The 13235-nt window shown below is 45.6% G+C and overlaps 1 protein-coding gene across 3 annotated transcripts in view; it reads right to left on the reverse strand.

Moving 5' to 3' along the window:
- Positions 1-2382: 2382 nt before the first annotated feature.
- The window catches only part of PHF19 (PHD finger protein 19), a 31570-nt gene continuing 20717 nt past the window's right edge, over positions 2383-13235 (reverse strand). For all 3 annotated transcript variants that reach the window (XM_027843528.1, XM_027843514.1, XM_027843521.1), the window contains exons 10-15: positions 12600-12667; positions 8320-8496; positions 7544-7625; positions 5614-5699; positions 4710-4805; positions 2383-4382 (exon numbers count right to left, since the gene is read on the reverse strand). In XM_027843528.1, the coding sequence (XP_027699329.1) occupies positions 4040-4382; positions 4710-4805; positions 5614-5699; positions 7544-7625; positions 8320-8496; positions 12600-12667 (852 nt within the window). In that variant the 3' untranslated portion in view covers positions 2383-4039. The remainder of the gene's footprint in view (positions 4383-4709; positions 4806-5613; positions 5700-7543; positions 7626-8319; positions 8497-12599; positions 12668-13235) is intronic.

The following is a 13235-nucleotide window of genomic DNA, read 5'->3' on the forward strand; positions in this document are numbered from 1 at the left end:
GGGGGGATGGAGCGGAGAGGAGGGATAGATAAGGAGAGGCAGACAAAAAAAAATACAAAAAACAGATTTACTAATACTGGACTTCAAGTCAGACAATGAGAGTTTGTGTTTCATCTTTGACACTGACTAGCTGTGTGACCTTTGTCATTGCTTTACTGTTTGGGCCTCAGTTTTCTCATCTATAAAACTGTATCTTATAGGTTTGTCAGGGTAGTGTTTTGTAAACCATAAACAATTAGAGAAATGGGAGGTGTTACTGGTGATGGTGTTGAGAACTTAGGTTACTGTTCCTCAGCCTCAGTGGGGCACAACCAAGAAGTTAGTCACTTTATTTTGCTTTTGTCAGTTGTCTCCTTCGGCAAGCCTAATGACTGATGTCGAAAAAAGCATGTGATTTTACAAAGGGAGATTTTAATTGTACATCAAACATTAATTACAACTTTAATATAAAATGTTGGTTATTAAAAGCAGCAACTTGGAACCATAAATCTTTTTAAAAGGTGCACAACAGAGTCATTACAGGACCTATTACAACTAATGTTGAATAGCCTCAGCAGTCCAGTGAGGATGCCAAAGTTGTGTCCAGCCCCTATAAAGGGCTGAGGGAGGCTTCAGTGTGCCCAAGCAGGGACCCAAGAGACTCCCAGAGATGGGTAGTGCACTTGCCATTCGAGTATGGTCCTTTAGTGGGGAAACTCTCAACTACCCATATATGGTGACTTTGGGGGGGCCTAAAAGTGCCCAAGGCATGGGAAAATGTCTACATAATCTGGGAAAGCTGTTCAATTTTCCCCCCACATCACATGGCTCTTGGGATTGCCAGGGAATTGGACTGTGAATAACTAGGGACTGATGCCCAAACTTCCCATGTTTTTAGCTGCCCCATTTGTCCCCACAATTCAAAGGCATCCATAGCCATATAGTATGGAGACAATATCTTGAAAAGGTTACCCGTCCTAAGGTCCCAGCTTGGCCAGTGTCCTCAGTGACAGTACAAGACCCAGCTCATTTTTTGGAAGATCCCAGGACTAGGGCCCTGGACCAATTGAAGGAGGCCCATTTACCACCTCAGATCCCCAACAGAACTTCCAAATAGCCCTACTGAACTCCCTGCTTCTTCACCCCAGGTTTAAAGGAACCATTAGCTCTGCCTAAGGCTGGAACCAGGGTCAACTTGATTGGGCATTTGTTTTAATTTGTGAATGGTATTCATGGGCCCACTGAGTCAAGAGGAGGGGTCTCTATTCTACTCTTCCATGGCGAGTTTCTTAGGGCCCAGACACCACCTAGCAGTATCTGAGTGGATACTCACCAAGGCTCAGAGTCATGGCTACTCAGACAATACAATTTTTATGATTGAATGGGAAAGTCAGTGGAGTGTTGGCACTTTTTTTTTTGTAGGGATGAACAGAGTGAGGAATTTAATTTGAAAGGCACTGTCAGTTCTGAGGTTTGTAAGTATTGATTTAAGTCCCTCAGTGGGACCAGAGATGCTCTTTCTAAGGCATGAGGATAGATGTTAAGACTTGGGGTCCAGCAAGGTAAAATAATGGAAATATCTTAAGACCTACTCAAATACTTGTTTGGCCACTTAAAATTGCTATCCTTCATCCTGTCCCTGATCTTGAAGATTCCCAGGGCCAGCCCCATTTAGAGACCTAAGTCTACATAAGTGCTTCACCCCATCTCCACCCCCACCTTCCCCACTCAGAATTTGGTAGAGCTGGTGAGTTTTCTACGCTATGAAGAAACATGGGCATCTGGTTTCCCTTTTCTGTGAGTTGGTTTTGATTATTCATAAAAGCAGCAACATCAGGAACTTCCCACTTTCTTCCAACACGAGTGATTCCTCTTCTAGGGAGAAGCGTGGGGAAGGGCCTCCAGCTTGGTTACGACTTTCCCTTTGCTGTTCGTCACTTTGCTCATTAACACAGCGTTTATCTGTCTGAGGAGGCCTACTTCTTTCCCACCTCATTCCCCAACCCCTCAGCTCTCCTCTTGAGAGGACAGGGACAGTGCAAGCACTGGACTTCCTGGAAAAATGATTGTCAGTTTCAGGGGAGGGGGATACCTCCTCTGGATGAAGCGTAGCCAGCCCTATTGCCACCTTTAGGCTGTTAGCTTGGCATCCGTTGGCGGATCAGTGGTAGGGTTACATACACAAACATACAATCAATCCAGAAGGCTGTAGAGTGCAGAGAGCATACTGCCTTTGATGTCAGAAGACCTGGGTTCAAATCCCAGCTCCGGTACTTGGTATTTTTGTGACTTTGGGCAAGTCACTAAGGAGAAGATTTAGAACTGGAAGGGAGAGATCATCAAGGCCAACCTCTTCATTTTACAGAGGAAGAAAATTAAGGTTCAGAGAGATTTAGTGACTTGCCCAAGGTCACATGGATTATAAATAAGAGAAACAGGATTCAAACCTGGATCATATAGCTAAAAGCTGGAAGGAACCCGAGAGGCCATCCAGTCTCATTTTACCACTGAGGAAACTGAGGTCAAGAAAAATTAGGTGACTCATCCAAAGTCACAGAGGCAGGATTTGAATCCAGGTCCTCTGACTCTGGAGTCAACATTCTTTTAGATCCTTGAATTCCCAGTCTAATACTCTTCCCCTTACACCACCACTCCATTTCCTTATCTGTAAAAAGTGAGGTTGAGCTAATAGCCTTATGAGGTTTCTTTGAGATCTAAAGTACCATGATCCTCGTTATAGCATCCCTATCCCTAAAAACACATACATTCAACACCCAACTCCATCTCTTAGTCTTCCTGTTCCAGGAACTGGGTAAAGGGATTGTTCCCAGGAAAAGATGCACTTAATGAACCCATCTGACTGCCCCCAGGAAAGGGGGAAATGTGATGTGTGTCCAGGATCCCAGGAAGGGAAGAAGCTGGGTTTGGGGCACTGCCTTTGGTCAAGTTCTTGTCTTCCCTCCTGATCCAGGGCTCCCACCACAGAAAGCCCTTAGTGACCAAGTGATTTCTATCTCAGCTTCACAGCAAAGTTTGGGGAGAGGAGAGGGGGGTTTCGGTTATATCAAACAGGAAATAGAGATTCTTCAAAGTTAAATGCCATTCCATTAAGGTAAGAAATAAATACAATGGAAAGAAATGACCCTTTCTGTTGTTCATTCTGGGTGGGTATGATGGGGATGCAGGCCTCTCATCCAATAGAGGAATTCCTCTGTCCCATAAGTTGGGCAGTGTGAGGTTGCATTGATGTCTTTGTCCTACTTATTCTCAATCTCACCTTTACCCCACCAATGAAATCCACATTCATGTTGGATGGGGGGAGATTGGAGGTGAGAGTAAAGCTGCAGGAGGGAGCTAGCAAGAGGGTCTCCTCCACATTCCAGAGAGAGGAACTCCACCCCACTCCCCCCTTGCAATTCCCCACTATGCTAAAGGCACTCTCATGTCATGAGAACATCTTGCCAAGGCCAGGTCAGAGAAGGGCATGTAGCAGCTGCCCTCTGCATATATTCAGCTACTAAAATAATATAGCTTGGGGAAGGGTGGAGGAATGGAGTGGAGAGGAATAGATAAGGAAAAACAGACCAAAAAAAAAAAGACAAAAGCAGACTTATATCATGGAATAGAAAGAAACACCTAGACGGGTAAAACATGTGGGTACAGAGATGAAGATGCAGAGAGAAATATGGACAGACATCAAGAAAGAGTAAAACAGGACTAGGGAAGGAGACAAAAACACAGAAAGAGGCAGAGAATTTTTTTTTTAAAAGGACACAAAATGGAGAGAATATGAGAAGAGAGAAGTCAGTCCAAGCTAGGAGCTCAGTCAAACACCATGGGAGCTTCTGCCCCAGAGCTTTTATCTTAGCCTTTCCAAAAGGCATGGAATTCTAGAGCTGAGCAACACTAAATTCCCATCTCCCTTGAAACCCCTGGGGATAGAGAGAAGCCCAAGAGCTTAGTAGGCCCCTGGGATAGACTTCCCTCTTCTCTCCTTTGGTTAACAAGACTCTTTAAAGACTGTCTTCACACTCTCCCCACCCCCATCTTCAACATTGGGTCAATAAGGGGTAGTCCCCTCCCATTCCACCAGGTACTGGACCTTCCCTTCGGGGGTCACCCTTCGAGCAAGGACCTGGTACTTTTCACCACATGCCAACCGCCCAGCCGCACCAAAATAGTTGGTGATGGAGGACTTGAGGTGGGAAAGGGATGAATCGTCCTCACTGATGCTCTCAAAAGTGTGGCTATCAATGCCATCATCAGGTCTCTCAGGGCCCGAGCCCCCTTCGGCACTGCTGTCTGAGGTGCAGCGCCCATCAGGCTCTGTTGCCCGTCGCTTCGCCCCTAGGGATGTGTATGCTTTGGCTGCCAGCTTCCTCTTCCGGCTGCCCACAGTCCGCCTGTCCAGGAGGGGCAGAAGGTGATGATGGGACTTCTAACTGGGAATGGGGAGCTGGGTGGATCAAACTGGGGTGTGGAGGGGTCATGAGTGAATGTTTGAGGACCACATTATGCAGACTTACTCCATACAGAAGCCAAGCCTGCTTCACCCCTGCCCACCCCCCAAGACTGTTTAGTCCCACCCTGGGTACTTAGAGTATTAGGGATGGAAGGGACCTTATAGCGTAGGATATTAGAACGTAGAGAGCACAGACTCATGGGATCAATGCTAGGGTACAGCCGGGGCTTGGGACCATTACGTGAGAGTAGCTCCTGCTCTTGCTTACCTGGACTCATAGGACAGGCTGGTGGAAGCCGAGCCGGATGTGCTAGCAGCGTCAGTGGAGTCCACATCTGAGAAAAAGGTTTGGCCTGAGCTGGCACTGAAAGAGAGAAGGGGCAGAGAGGTAATGCTGTCCTCCTTCCAAGCAGGAGCTCAGATCTCCAAGGCTGCTATAGCATGCCACAACCTAGATCATAGAACATTACGCCCAGAGTGGCCCAGGAAACATAGTTTAGGCATCTTTAAAGGTCATCACGTCCACCCTCTTCTTACAGAGGGGGAAGCTGGAGCCTACTGAGGGGACACGACTAGCCTAAAATTACAAGCTAGCAAGTCTTGTAACTCCCAAATCCGGTGTGCCTTCTATAACTCTAAGTTACCTCCCTCTTCTCCATTAAAATAGTCGCTCCTCCCCACCCCCGACCTCCACTCACTGTAGAAGCATGACACAGTGCAAAGAACACTATATTTGGAAAGAGAAAGACCCAGAGTTCCAGCTTTACCACTTGTTAGCCGTGTGACCTTGGGCAAGTCCGTCATATCCCTTCTTTGTCTTCAGTTTTCTCATCTTTAGAATGAGGGCATGGGACTAGATGATCTTTCAGTTCCCTTCCAGCTCTAAATCCTCTGATCTTTAGCCCCTTGTCTTTTTTTTTGGGGGGGGGGGTGAGACAATCAGAGTTAAGTGACTTGCCCAAGGTCACACAGCTAGTAAGTGTCAAGTGTCTGAGACCGGATTTGAACTCAGGTCCTCTTTACTCCAGGGCTGGTGCTCTATCCACTGTGCCACCTAGCTACCCTTTCCCTGTCTTTTTCAAGGACACTGGTAACACCTTCCCTTCCTCCCCACCTTTTTCAACCCCATCTACTATGTTCAGACCTATGAGGTGGGAATTAGCTTCAATTACCTTTTTAAACTCTGAATCTCATCTAGAGTAAAGTCAAATATGCTGGCCAGGTGGTGATTGGTACTCCAGGCTGAGGTGAAGTCACTCTAAGGGCACAGAAGAAAGATGAAGAAAGTCACTGATTATCTGGCATATAGTCTGGACCCTTTCCCCACCCTCTTTCAGAAAGCCTTCCTCTTCTCTTCCTACCCTTTCCCCTCCAAAAGACGTGTGAGAGCCCTGAACCCCAACAATGGCATAAACCCTAGGAGAGCAGGAAGCATAACCTCATCATCCCTTGGACGCTCTACAACACCTAGTTTAGGGCTGGGGCTCTGGTCAAGAGACTAGCTTCCATGAGTCTCAGTTCTCTCTTCTACAAAATAGGAAGAATACTTCTCCCCACCTCATAGGGTTGTTGCAAAGAAAAGCATGTTGTAAACCTTAAAGTGCTGGAGAAATGTGAGTTCTTATCCTGGCCAGTACTTAGCACTTGATTGGTTCAAGCTTCTGATGCATGGTGAAAAGAAGATTAGGCTTTGAGTCAGGAAACCTGGGTTCAAATCCTGACTCTGCCAGTTAGTAGCTGTGTGACCTTGGGATAGATCTTTTGTGAAAGTGCTATGTAAACATGGGGCTCTTAGTTGTTCATGCAACTTTCCTGCCCTTTCCCAGGTAAGTTCAACATATTTCCTCCTAGGCTGTTAGTACCACAAGGGCAGAGGCCATATCTTCTTTACCTTTATCTCTCTGCTGGAAACAGAGACCAGATTTAAGGAACAGGGTTCTGCACCTAATAGGCAGAGATTGTTTGTTAAATACATGAGCTGCTCTCGGAGCCTTCTAACCAACAGGGTAGTGAAGGCAAAGTGCCAGATTCAGAATGGAAGGGACTTTAGAAATAATGAAGAAACTGAGGCTCAGGGAGATTAAATAACTTGCTATATGTCACAAATAGCAGAGACAGTACTTGGACCCAAGTCCAGTACCTTTTCTACTACATACCTGAAGAAGAGGGTCAGGCACTCCCTAATATTTGCTCAACAATTCCCTCAGCACCATGACCCAAATAGCCCCTTTAAGCTAGGAGCACTCCTAGTTCCTCCCAGGATGGGCAAACCCGGCCTGCTCCTAGCATCACTGTTATCTTCCCCCACCCAACCTGACGTTCAGTCGTTTGGACCTAACAGGCCTAGGAATGCACAGGACCACTGGACCTTCAGCTGCCCCGTCCTCTGAAATTGACAGGGGAAGAAGATGTTCTGTTCCTTAAGTCTGGTGTCTGGTCATGGATGCCAGGGTTCAGGATGAGAAGGTAGCACTAGAGGTGACATGTTCTGAAAAGAGTACAGCGGAAAAAGCCCCGGCTTGGGTTCTAGGCCAGACTGTCAATGGCCCACTAGTGGACCTTGTGTATATTATTTACCCTCTCTTGGCTCTTATTTCCTTACCTATAAAACATGGATAATAATCCCTGCCACACTTCTTAGACAAGATTTATAGGTTCCAGAAGTTAGAGTTCAAATGGCCCTAAATAGTTGGACCATCTAGTCAAACTCCCTTATTTTATGAATGAGGAAATCAAACTCTAGAGAGAAGAAGAGGTTTGCCTGGGTTTATGGAGTGGCAGAGCCAGGATTTTAACTCAGGTCTTCTGACTACACATCCCTCTCCCTTCCCATTATTATACCACAAGTTTTTACAATGATCTAATGGTGTGGTCAATGTGTAAGTGCTTAGCGAAGTATAAAGCACTGCATAAATGGAGGGGGCATTATTCTCACCAAAGGTACTGGAGTTTTCTCCCAAACAGGGCAAGTTACATATGGTCACCAAAATTAGGGATTGGAGGAAGAGAAGGCATATTTTTTTTTTAAGTAAAGTTTTGCTGGTTTGTACAGACCCAGGAAAGTAAAAGTGTGGAGAGTAAGACAGACAGTGAGAAACTAACACTGGGAATAGCATCTTCCAACAAAAATTTTGATCTTTTTCTTCTAACAACTCGCCTTTTCTGCTGTTCATGAGGCACCGAACTGTGGACACAGAAAAGGGAGAAAGAGAGAGAGTGTGTCAGCCTCCCCCCTCTTCCCCATTGCCTTGGGGAAAAGGGGAAAGGAATGGGAGTCTAACGTGGGGAGCCTGAGCAGCTGGATATCTAAGAGAGGGGAGGCCAGGGCAGAGATCCAGCTGTTCACACCCTGGAGAGAAGTGAGTACTGGCCAGAGAGGGACAGGGACTAGGGTCATGGAGAAGGCAGGGGATCACAGGAAAGGCCAGGGGCTTGGGTTACGGGGGAAGGGCAGAGGGAAGGTCTGGGCTCATAAGATTTTAGCAGTGGGAAAGGACAGGGGCATCGTACCATGGAAGGTTGGGGCTGGAGTCATGGAGAGGTTACGCTTGTAGGGGTGAGAGAAAATGAGGACCGGTATCAGGATGAAAAGCAGGTGGAAGATAGGGGCGAATAGGGGTCATGAGAAGGCTGGGAACATGGGGTGGAAGGGGCTAAGAAACTCTTCAGTTTCCATGACATAACTAGGATGAGAACTGAGGTCATGGTGCAAAGGGCAGCGATGGGACGGAAGAACAGGAGATGGGGAGGGAGGGGAAGTTCAGTGTCTACTGTACTTCCCTGTCTTCTCAGGCTGGGATCTGAGGGCAGAAATGCCAAGTCACTGCTGCAGCTCCAGCCCCCTCGGCCTGTGTGGGGAGCCACCCTAGGGCACTGACCTATGCTTAGTTTGGTACTTGCTCTTCCCTCTCTTCTGTAGGTCAGAGGAAGTGCCGCCATTTTCCTTCAGAGCCACCACCTTGTCAGGCAGCAGTTTACCAGGTGGGTTGGGAGGGACCCGGATCCTTAGTCGAAAGATACATTTCTTCTTCTTGATCTCCTTGCCACAGAGAAACCTAATACAACACATGCATATAACCAAAATTTCTTAAGTACTCAGTGTATGCAAAGCACTATGTTTTAGGGCAGTGGGGTAGGAGGGGAGAAGAGTAGTGAAGGGCCCAGGAAATGCTTCAGAGCTTATCACAGCTCCTTATCTCTGAGGTCAGAGATTAGGCTCTAATCCAGCCCCAAATACCTTCTCTACATACTCTGTGGTCCAGAGACAGACACAATATACTTATGAGCTGTGAGGGGCACGAGGTAGCCTCAAGTTCCCAGGTAACTGGGGACCCCGTGGCTTTTCATTGTCCTTTCCCCTTTATCCTTTCAGAAATAAAATAGAACAAACATTTATTAAACACCTGCTGTATACATAGAACAGGGGTTCTCAACCTGGGGTCCATGAACTTGTTTTTTAAAAGGTATCTTGATAACTGTATTTCAAAAGCAATTTTATGTATTTTATTTTATATGTTTTAAAAACATTGTTCTGAGGAGTCTACAGGATTCACCCAGTCTGCCCAAAAAGTCCATGACACAAAAAAGGTTATGAATCTCTGCTTCGGAATATTGTGGATAAAAGACATAGGTTTATATAAGACATGACCCTTGATTTCAAGGAGCTCACAGATCAACAGGGTCAGTGACACCAGGGTCAGTGACACCAAACCAGATACCATCACCTGAGTGTACTAAAAGGGTACAAAAGAAATCCTACAGTGAGATCTAAAGAGGAAGATCATTACAGGCCCAGAGAACCATGGAGGGCCTCCTGGAAGAGGTAGGATGGCATTCTGAGTTTTGAATATTTCTCCTCATTGCACCCCCCCCCCCAAACCTATCTCCCAAAATTCTGTTCTTGCTGTGCTTCGCATCTAGAATCAGATTTAGAAATGGAAGGAAACTTTGGGGCCATTTAGCCTAGCTTAATTTTACAGATGAGGAAACTGACGCCCTGAGGTTGCTCTAGGTCGCCAAGGGAGGCAGTGTGAGCGTTATGGAATATGAGTCCAGCCCCCCTAACTCCAGATTCAGGGCTCTTTCTGCTGTAACACACAGCTTCTCTTGAATGCCTAGACTAAGGGTAGGGAACCTGTGGTCTCCAGGCCACACGTGACCTTCTAGGTCCTCAGGTGCAGCCTTTTGACTGAATCCAAGTGTTACAGAACAAATCCTTTCATTACGAGGATTTGTTCTGTGCAGTTTAGCTAAGAGTTCAGCCATGCCCTAGGCTCTGCCCTTATGGACCTTAACGTCTAATACTTTCTTCCCATTATTCTTCACGTATCGTTCTTCTTTGTGTCTTTGTTACATTTTGCATCCTGGGCCAACTCCAGTCACCCTGATAGACATCTGGCCACTGGACCCAGATGGCTCCGCAGGAGAAAGTGAGGCTGGTGACTTTGCACAGCCCTCCCTTCCGCACTCAAATCAAAGTCAATTGCAAGTCATGTCATCATCTCCCTGATGTCCCGGTCCTCCTTGAGAATGAAGGTGAAACCACACACAACCGCAACAATTAGAAAGTAAACTCCTTGAGGGCAGGAACTATGTAATTTTTTATCTTTGTATCTCCAGTACCTTAGACTGTAGTAGGTTCTTGATAAGTTTTTTTTTAATCAAAAAGCTACTTGAGTATGCTAAACCATCTGCCTCCCACTTCAGAAGAATTTGAGGCTAAGTAGCATTGTCTTGGGCAGCCCCAGAAACAAAGACAAGTGCTTAAGGAAACTGGGTGTTGCTGCCTTCACAATTCTGCTCACCTTATGTTGAATTTAACTTAATACATTTATCAAGAACTTGGACTCCATCCTGGAGAGCAGGTAGGAGAAGACAGCTGTGACCTTCAAGGAGCCTAGAACACTCAGAATGTAAGGAGGTGGGCAGGGTTGGGAATAAGCATTACTATAGCACCTACTATGAACCAAGCATTCTGCTAAGTATTAAATGCAAAATAGAACAATTTAAGATACTATAAACAAAGTCATAGATTTAAGGTTGGAAGGGACCTTTGAGATCATCTAGGGGCACTTTAGTATCTACTATACATTGTCTGGCATACAGCAGGTGCCTAAGAAATAATAGTTGATTGAATGACCTGTGATCTTATCAATATGGATATTTCCTTCCAACAGAATCTGATTCTCTAATCTAACCTTGCCATTTCACAGATGAGTAAGCAAAGGCCCAGAGAGTTTAAATGACTTGCCTAATATCTGAGATAGCTAGGGGCCATGGCTAGAATTTTAACCCAGGTTCTCTGACTCCAAACCCAGTGATCTTTCCACTGGACCATGCTGCCTCCCAAAGGCTAAAAGATGTTATCCAGGTCTCAAGTACAATCTATGGTAGTTGTCATGTGGAAGAGATATCAGACCTGGTCTGCTTGGTCCCTGGGCAGAACCAATGGTGGGAAGTTCCACAGGCGCAGACATGGGCTGGGCATAAGGAAGTAGTTGTCATCTACAAAGGCACCTCGTTGCCTCCTGACATAGGGATTTCCTCCTCACTTGAAGTGTCTAGTCAGAGGCTGAATGGCTCATCTCAAGTCTTGGACATATCAGCGTTAGACAGGAGACTGGACTAGACAAATTCTAAGATTCCATGATTCTAAGAATCAAGGTCTAAATGGGAAGAGAGGCAGCATGGCATGATGAAGAGAAAACTAGACTGTAAGTCAAAAGAACTGGGTACTTACTATCTGTCACTAGATCTGTGACTACAGGCAATTTGCTTAACCTCCCTAAGCCTCAGTTTGCCAAGATGTAAAATGAGGACGTTAATGGTACTTGCTACAGCTAACAGACCCAGAGCTGTTTTGAACAACGTACTTTGTAAACCTGAAAAAGTATGCTTCATGATTCTCAAGGATCCTTGGTACCTACTGCACAGTGCCTGGCATACAGTAGGTGCTTAAGAAATAGTAGGTGACTGAATGACCTGTGATTTTATTAATATACTATGGACACTTCATTCCAATAGCAATAACAATAATTAAAAATATTTACATAGTGCTTTCAGTTTCACAAAGTGCTTTACAAATATCTTATTTGATCCTCACCATAACCCTGAAAGGTAAGTGCTATTATTACTGCTAATTTACAGATAAGAAAACTGAGGCAGGCAGAAATTAAGTGACTTGCTGCTAAGAAGCATCTGAGATTGGATTTCCAATCCAATCTTCCTGACTTTAGGTGTAGTGTTCTATCCACTATACATGGCTGCCAACAGAAATCACAATTCATCTGCTTCTTCTCATCCTGTGTAACTCTTATCTATGTTTTACTTGTAAATACTCTACCCAACTGGACTTGATTGGGGGGGGGGAGGGAAAGGAAGTATGGCCTTTAGTTCTCCTAATGTGGTTTCTAGAGAACACACAAGCTGACCACTGGCTATCCCTCACTCTTGCCACACCTTTCCTGATGACATTATCTTCCTAATGGTATCTTATACACTGCCTGCCTAACTCCTGGTTGGTGGTAGTTCAAACTGCTCAGATTCAACGTGTGTCTCTCTATTCACGGCTTTTTGGATGACCCTCAGCAGTTCTTCTCCACAGCCTATAACATCCCATGACTTGCAGCCCTAGAGCACCTCTGGAATGGACATTAAAAAGTCGACAGTTTGTTTCAGGGAGAAGCTCAGGTCACTAAAAGCACTGCTTGATGATTCAGCCTGCTCCCTTTTAGACCTCACTCACTGTTGAGGATGTATGCACTAACAGATGGGCTGTCAGTTCTAAAATGCTATGGAAATGTGAATTATCATCATTATCATCTATAAAATGAAGGCCTGGACCCTAGATGATCTCTGAGATCTCTTCTAGCTCTGTTTTACCATGTTTTAAGGTCTTTTCTAGTCTCTACATTCTACTTCCCTGAGATTATTGGGGAAAGTATGGAAAGATGCTCTGTATTTATATGGGCACAGAGAAGGGCATTTTTTTTGTAGGCAAGGCTTGTAAGTCTAGAAGGTTTGGGGTGGGGAGGAGGGAAAGAACCTGATCAAAGGTGCTGAGGTAGGAGGGAAGAGCACCAGGGTTGTGGGGAAATCAAACACTTGGCTATGAACCCAGCCTGTCTTTCTGTCTCTCCCAGTGTTGTCCCCTGCTCACCTGCTTTTGTAGCTGTTCAGTGCATTAAGGAGATGGGGTCCTCGCTCTGTCACTGGGGTGCTGGTCAGCTGAGGAAGGAATTCAATTAAACATTAAGCACCTACTATGCACCAGGTATTGCTCTAGGTGCTGGGGACACAAAGGCAAAAATGAAACAGTTCTGGATCTCAAGGAGAAATGTGAGCATTGGCCTTCAGTTTGAGATACCTGCAAAGTCCCGGGTCAGGGTCAAGGTGTATACTCTCTACTGCTTCAAGCTGTCTCCCTAAGCAACAACCCCAATCTCAACTTTTAGATAAGCATGGAGTTCCTTGAACCTCCTAAACTAGGCAGTGACTTCATTAACCTAATTTTACCTCTGGCCTAGGGGCTATGGCTGACAATTAGAGCAGTGCCTTTTGTCAGAGAGGCAGCATAAAAAGGGAGAGGAAGCCTGGATTTCAGGAGACCAGAATTTGAATCCCAGCTCTGCCACTGATACCACATGACCTTGGATAAGTCACTTTCGTCTCTTGGGTCCTCAGCATCCTTATCTGTAAAAAAATGAGGGGAATGGACTAAATGATCTCAGAAAGATCTTTCCAGATCTAGCTGTCTAGGCTGTAACGTCTCAGAGCCATGGTCTTCTCATCTGTA

This window comes from Vombatus ursinus, unplaced genomic scaffold (assembly GCF_900497805.2).
Source record: "Vombatus ursinus unplaced genomic scaffold, bare-nosed wombat genome assembly UNPS02005143.1, whole genome shotgun sequence".
NCBI lineage: Eukaryota > Metazoa > Chordata > Mammalia > Diprotodontia > Vombatidae > Vombatus > Vombatus ursinus.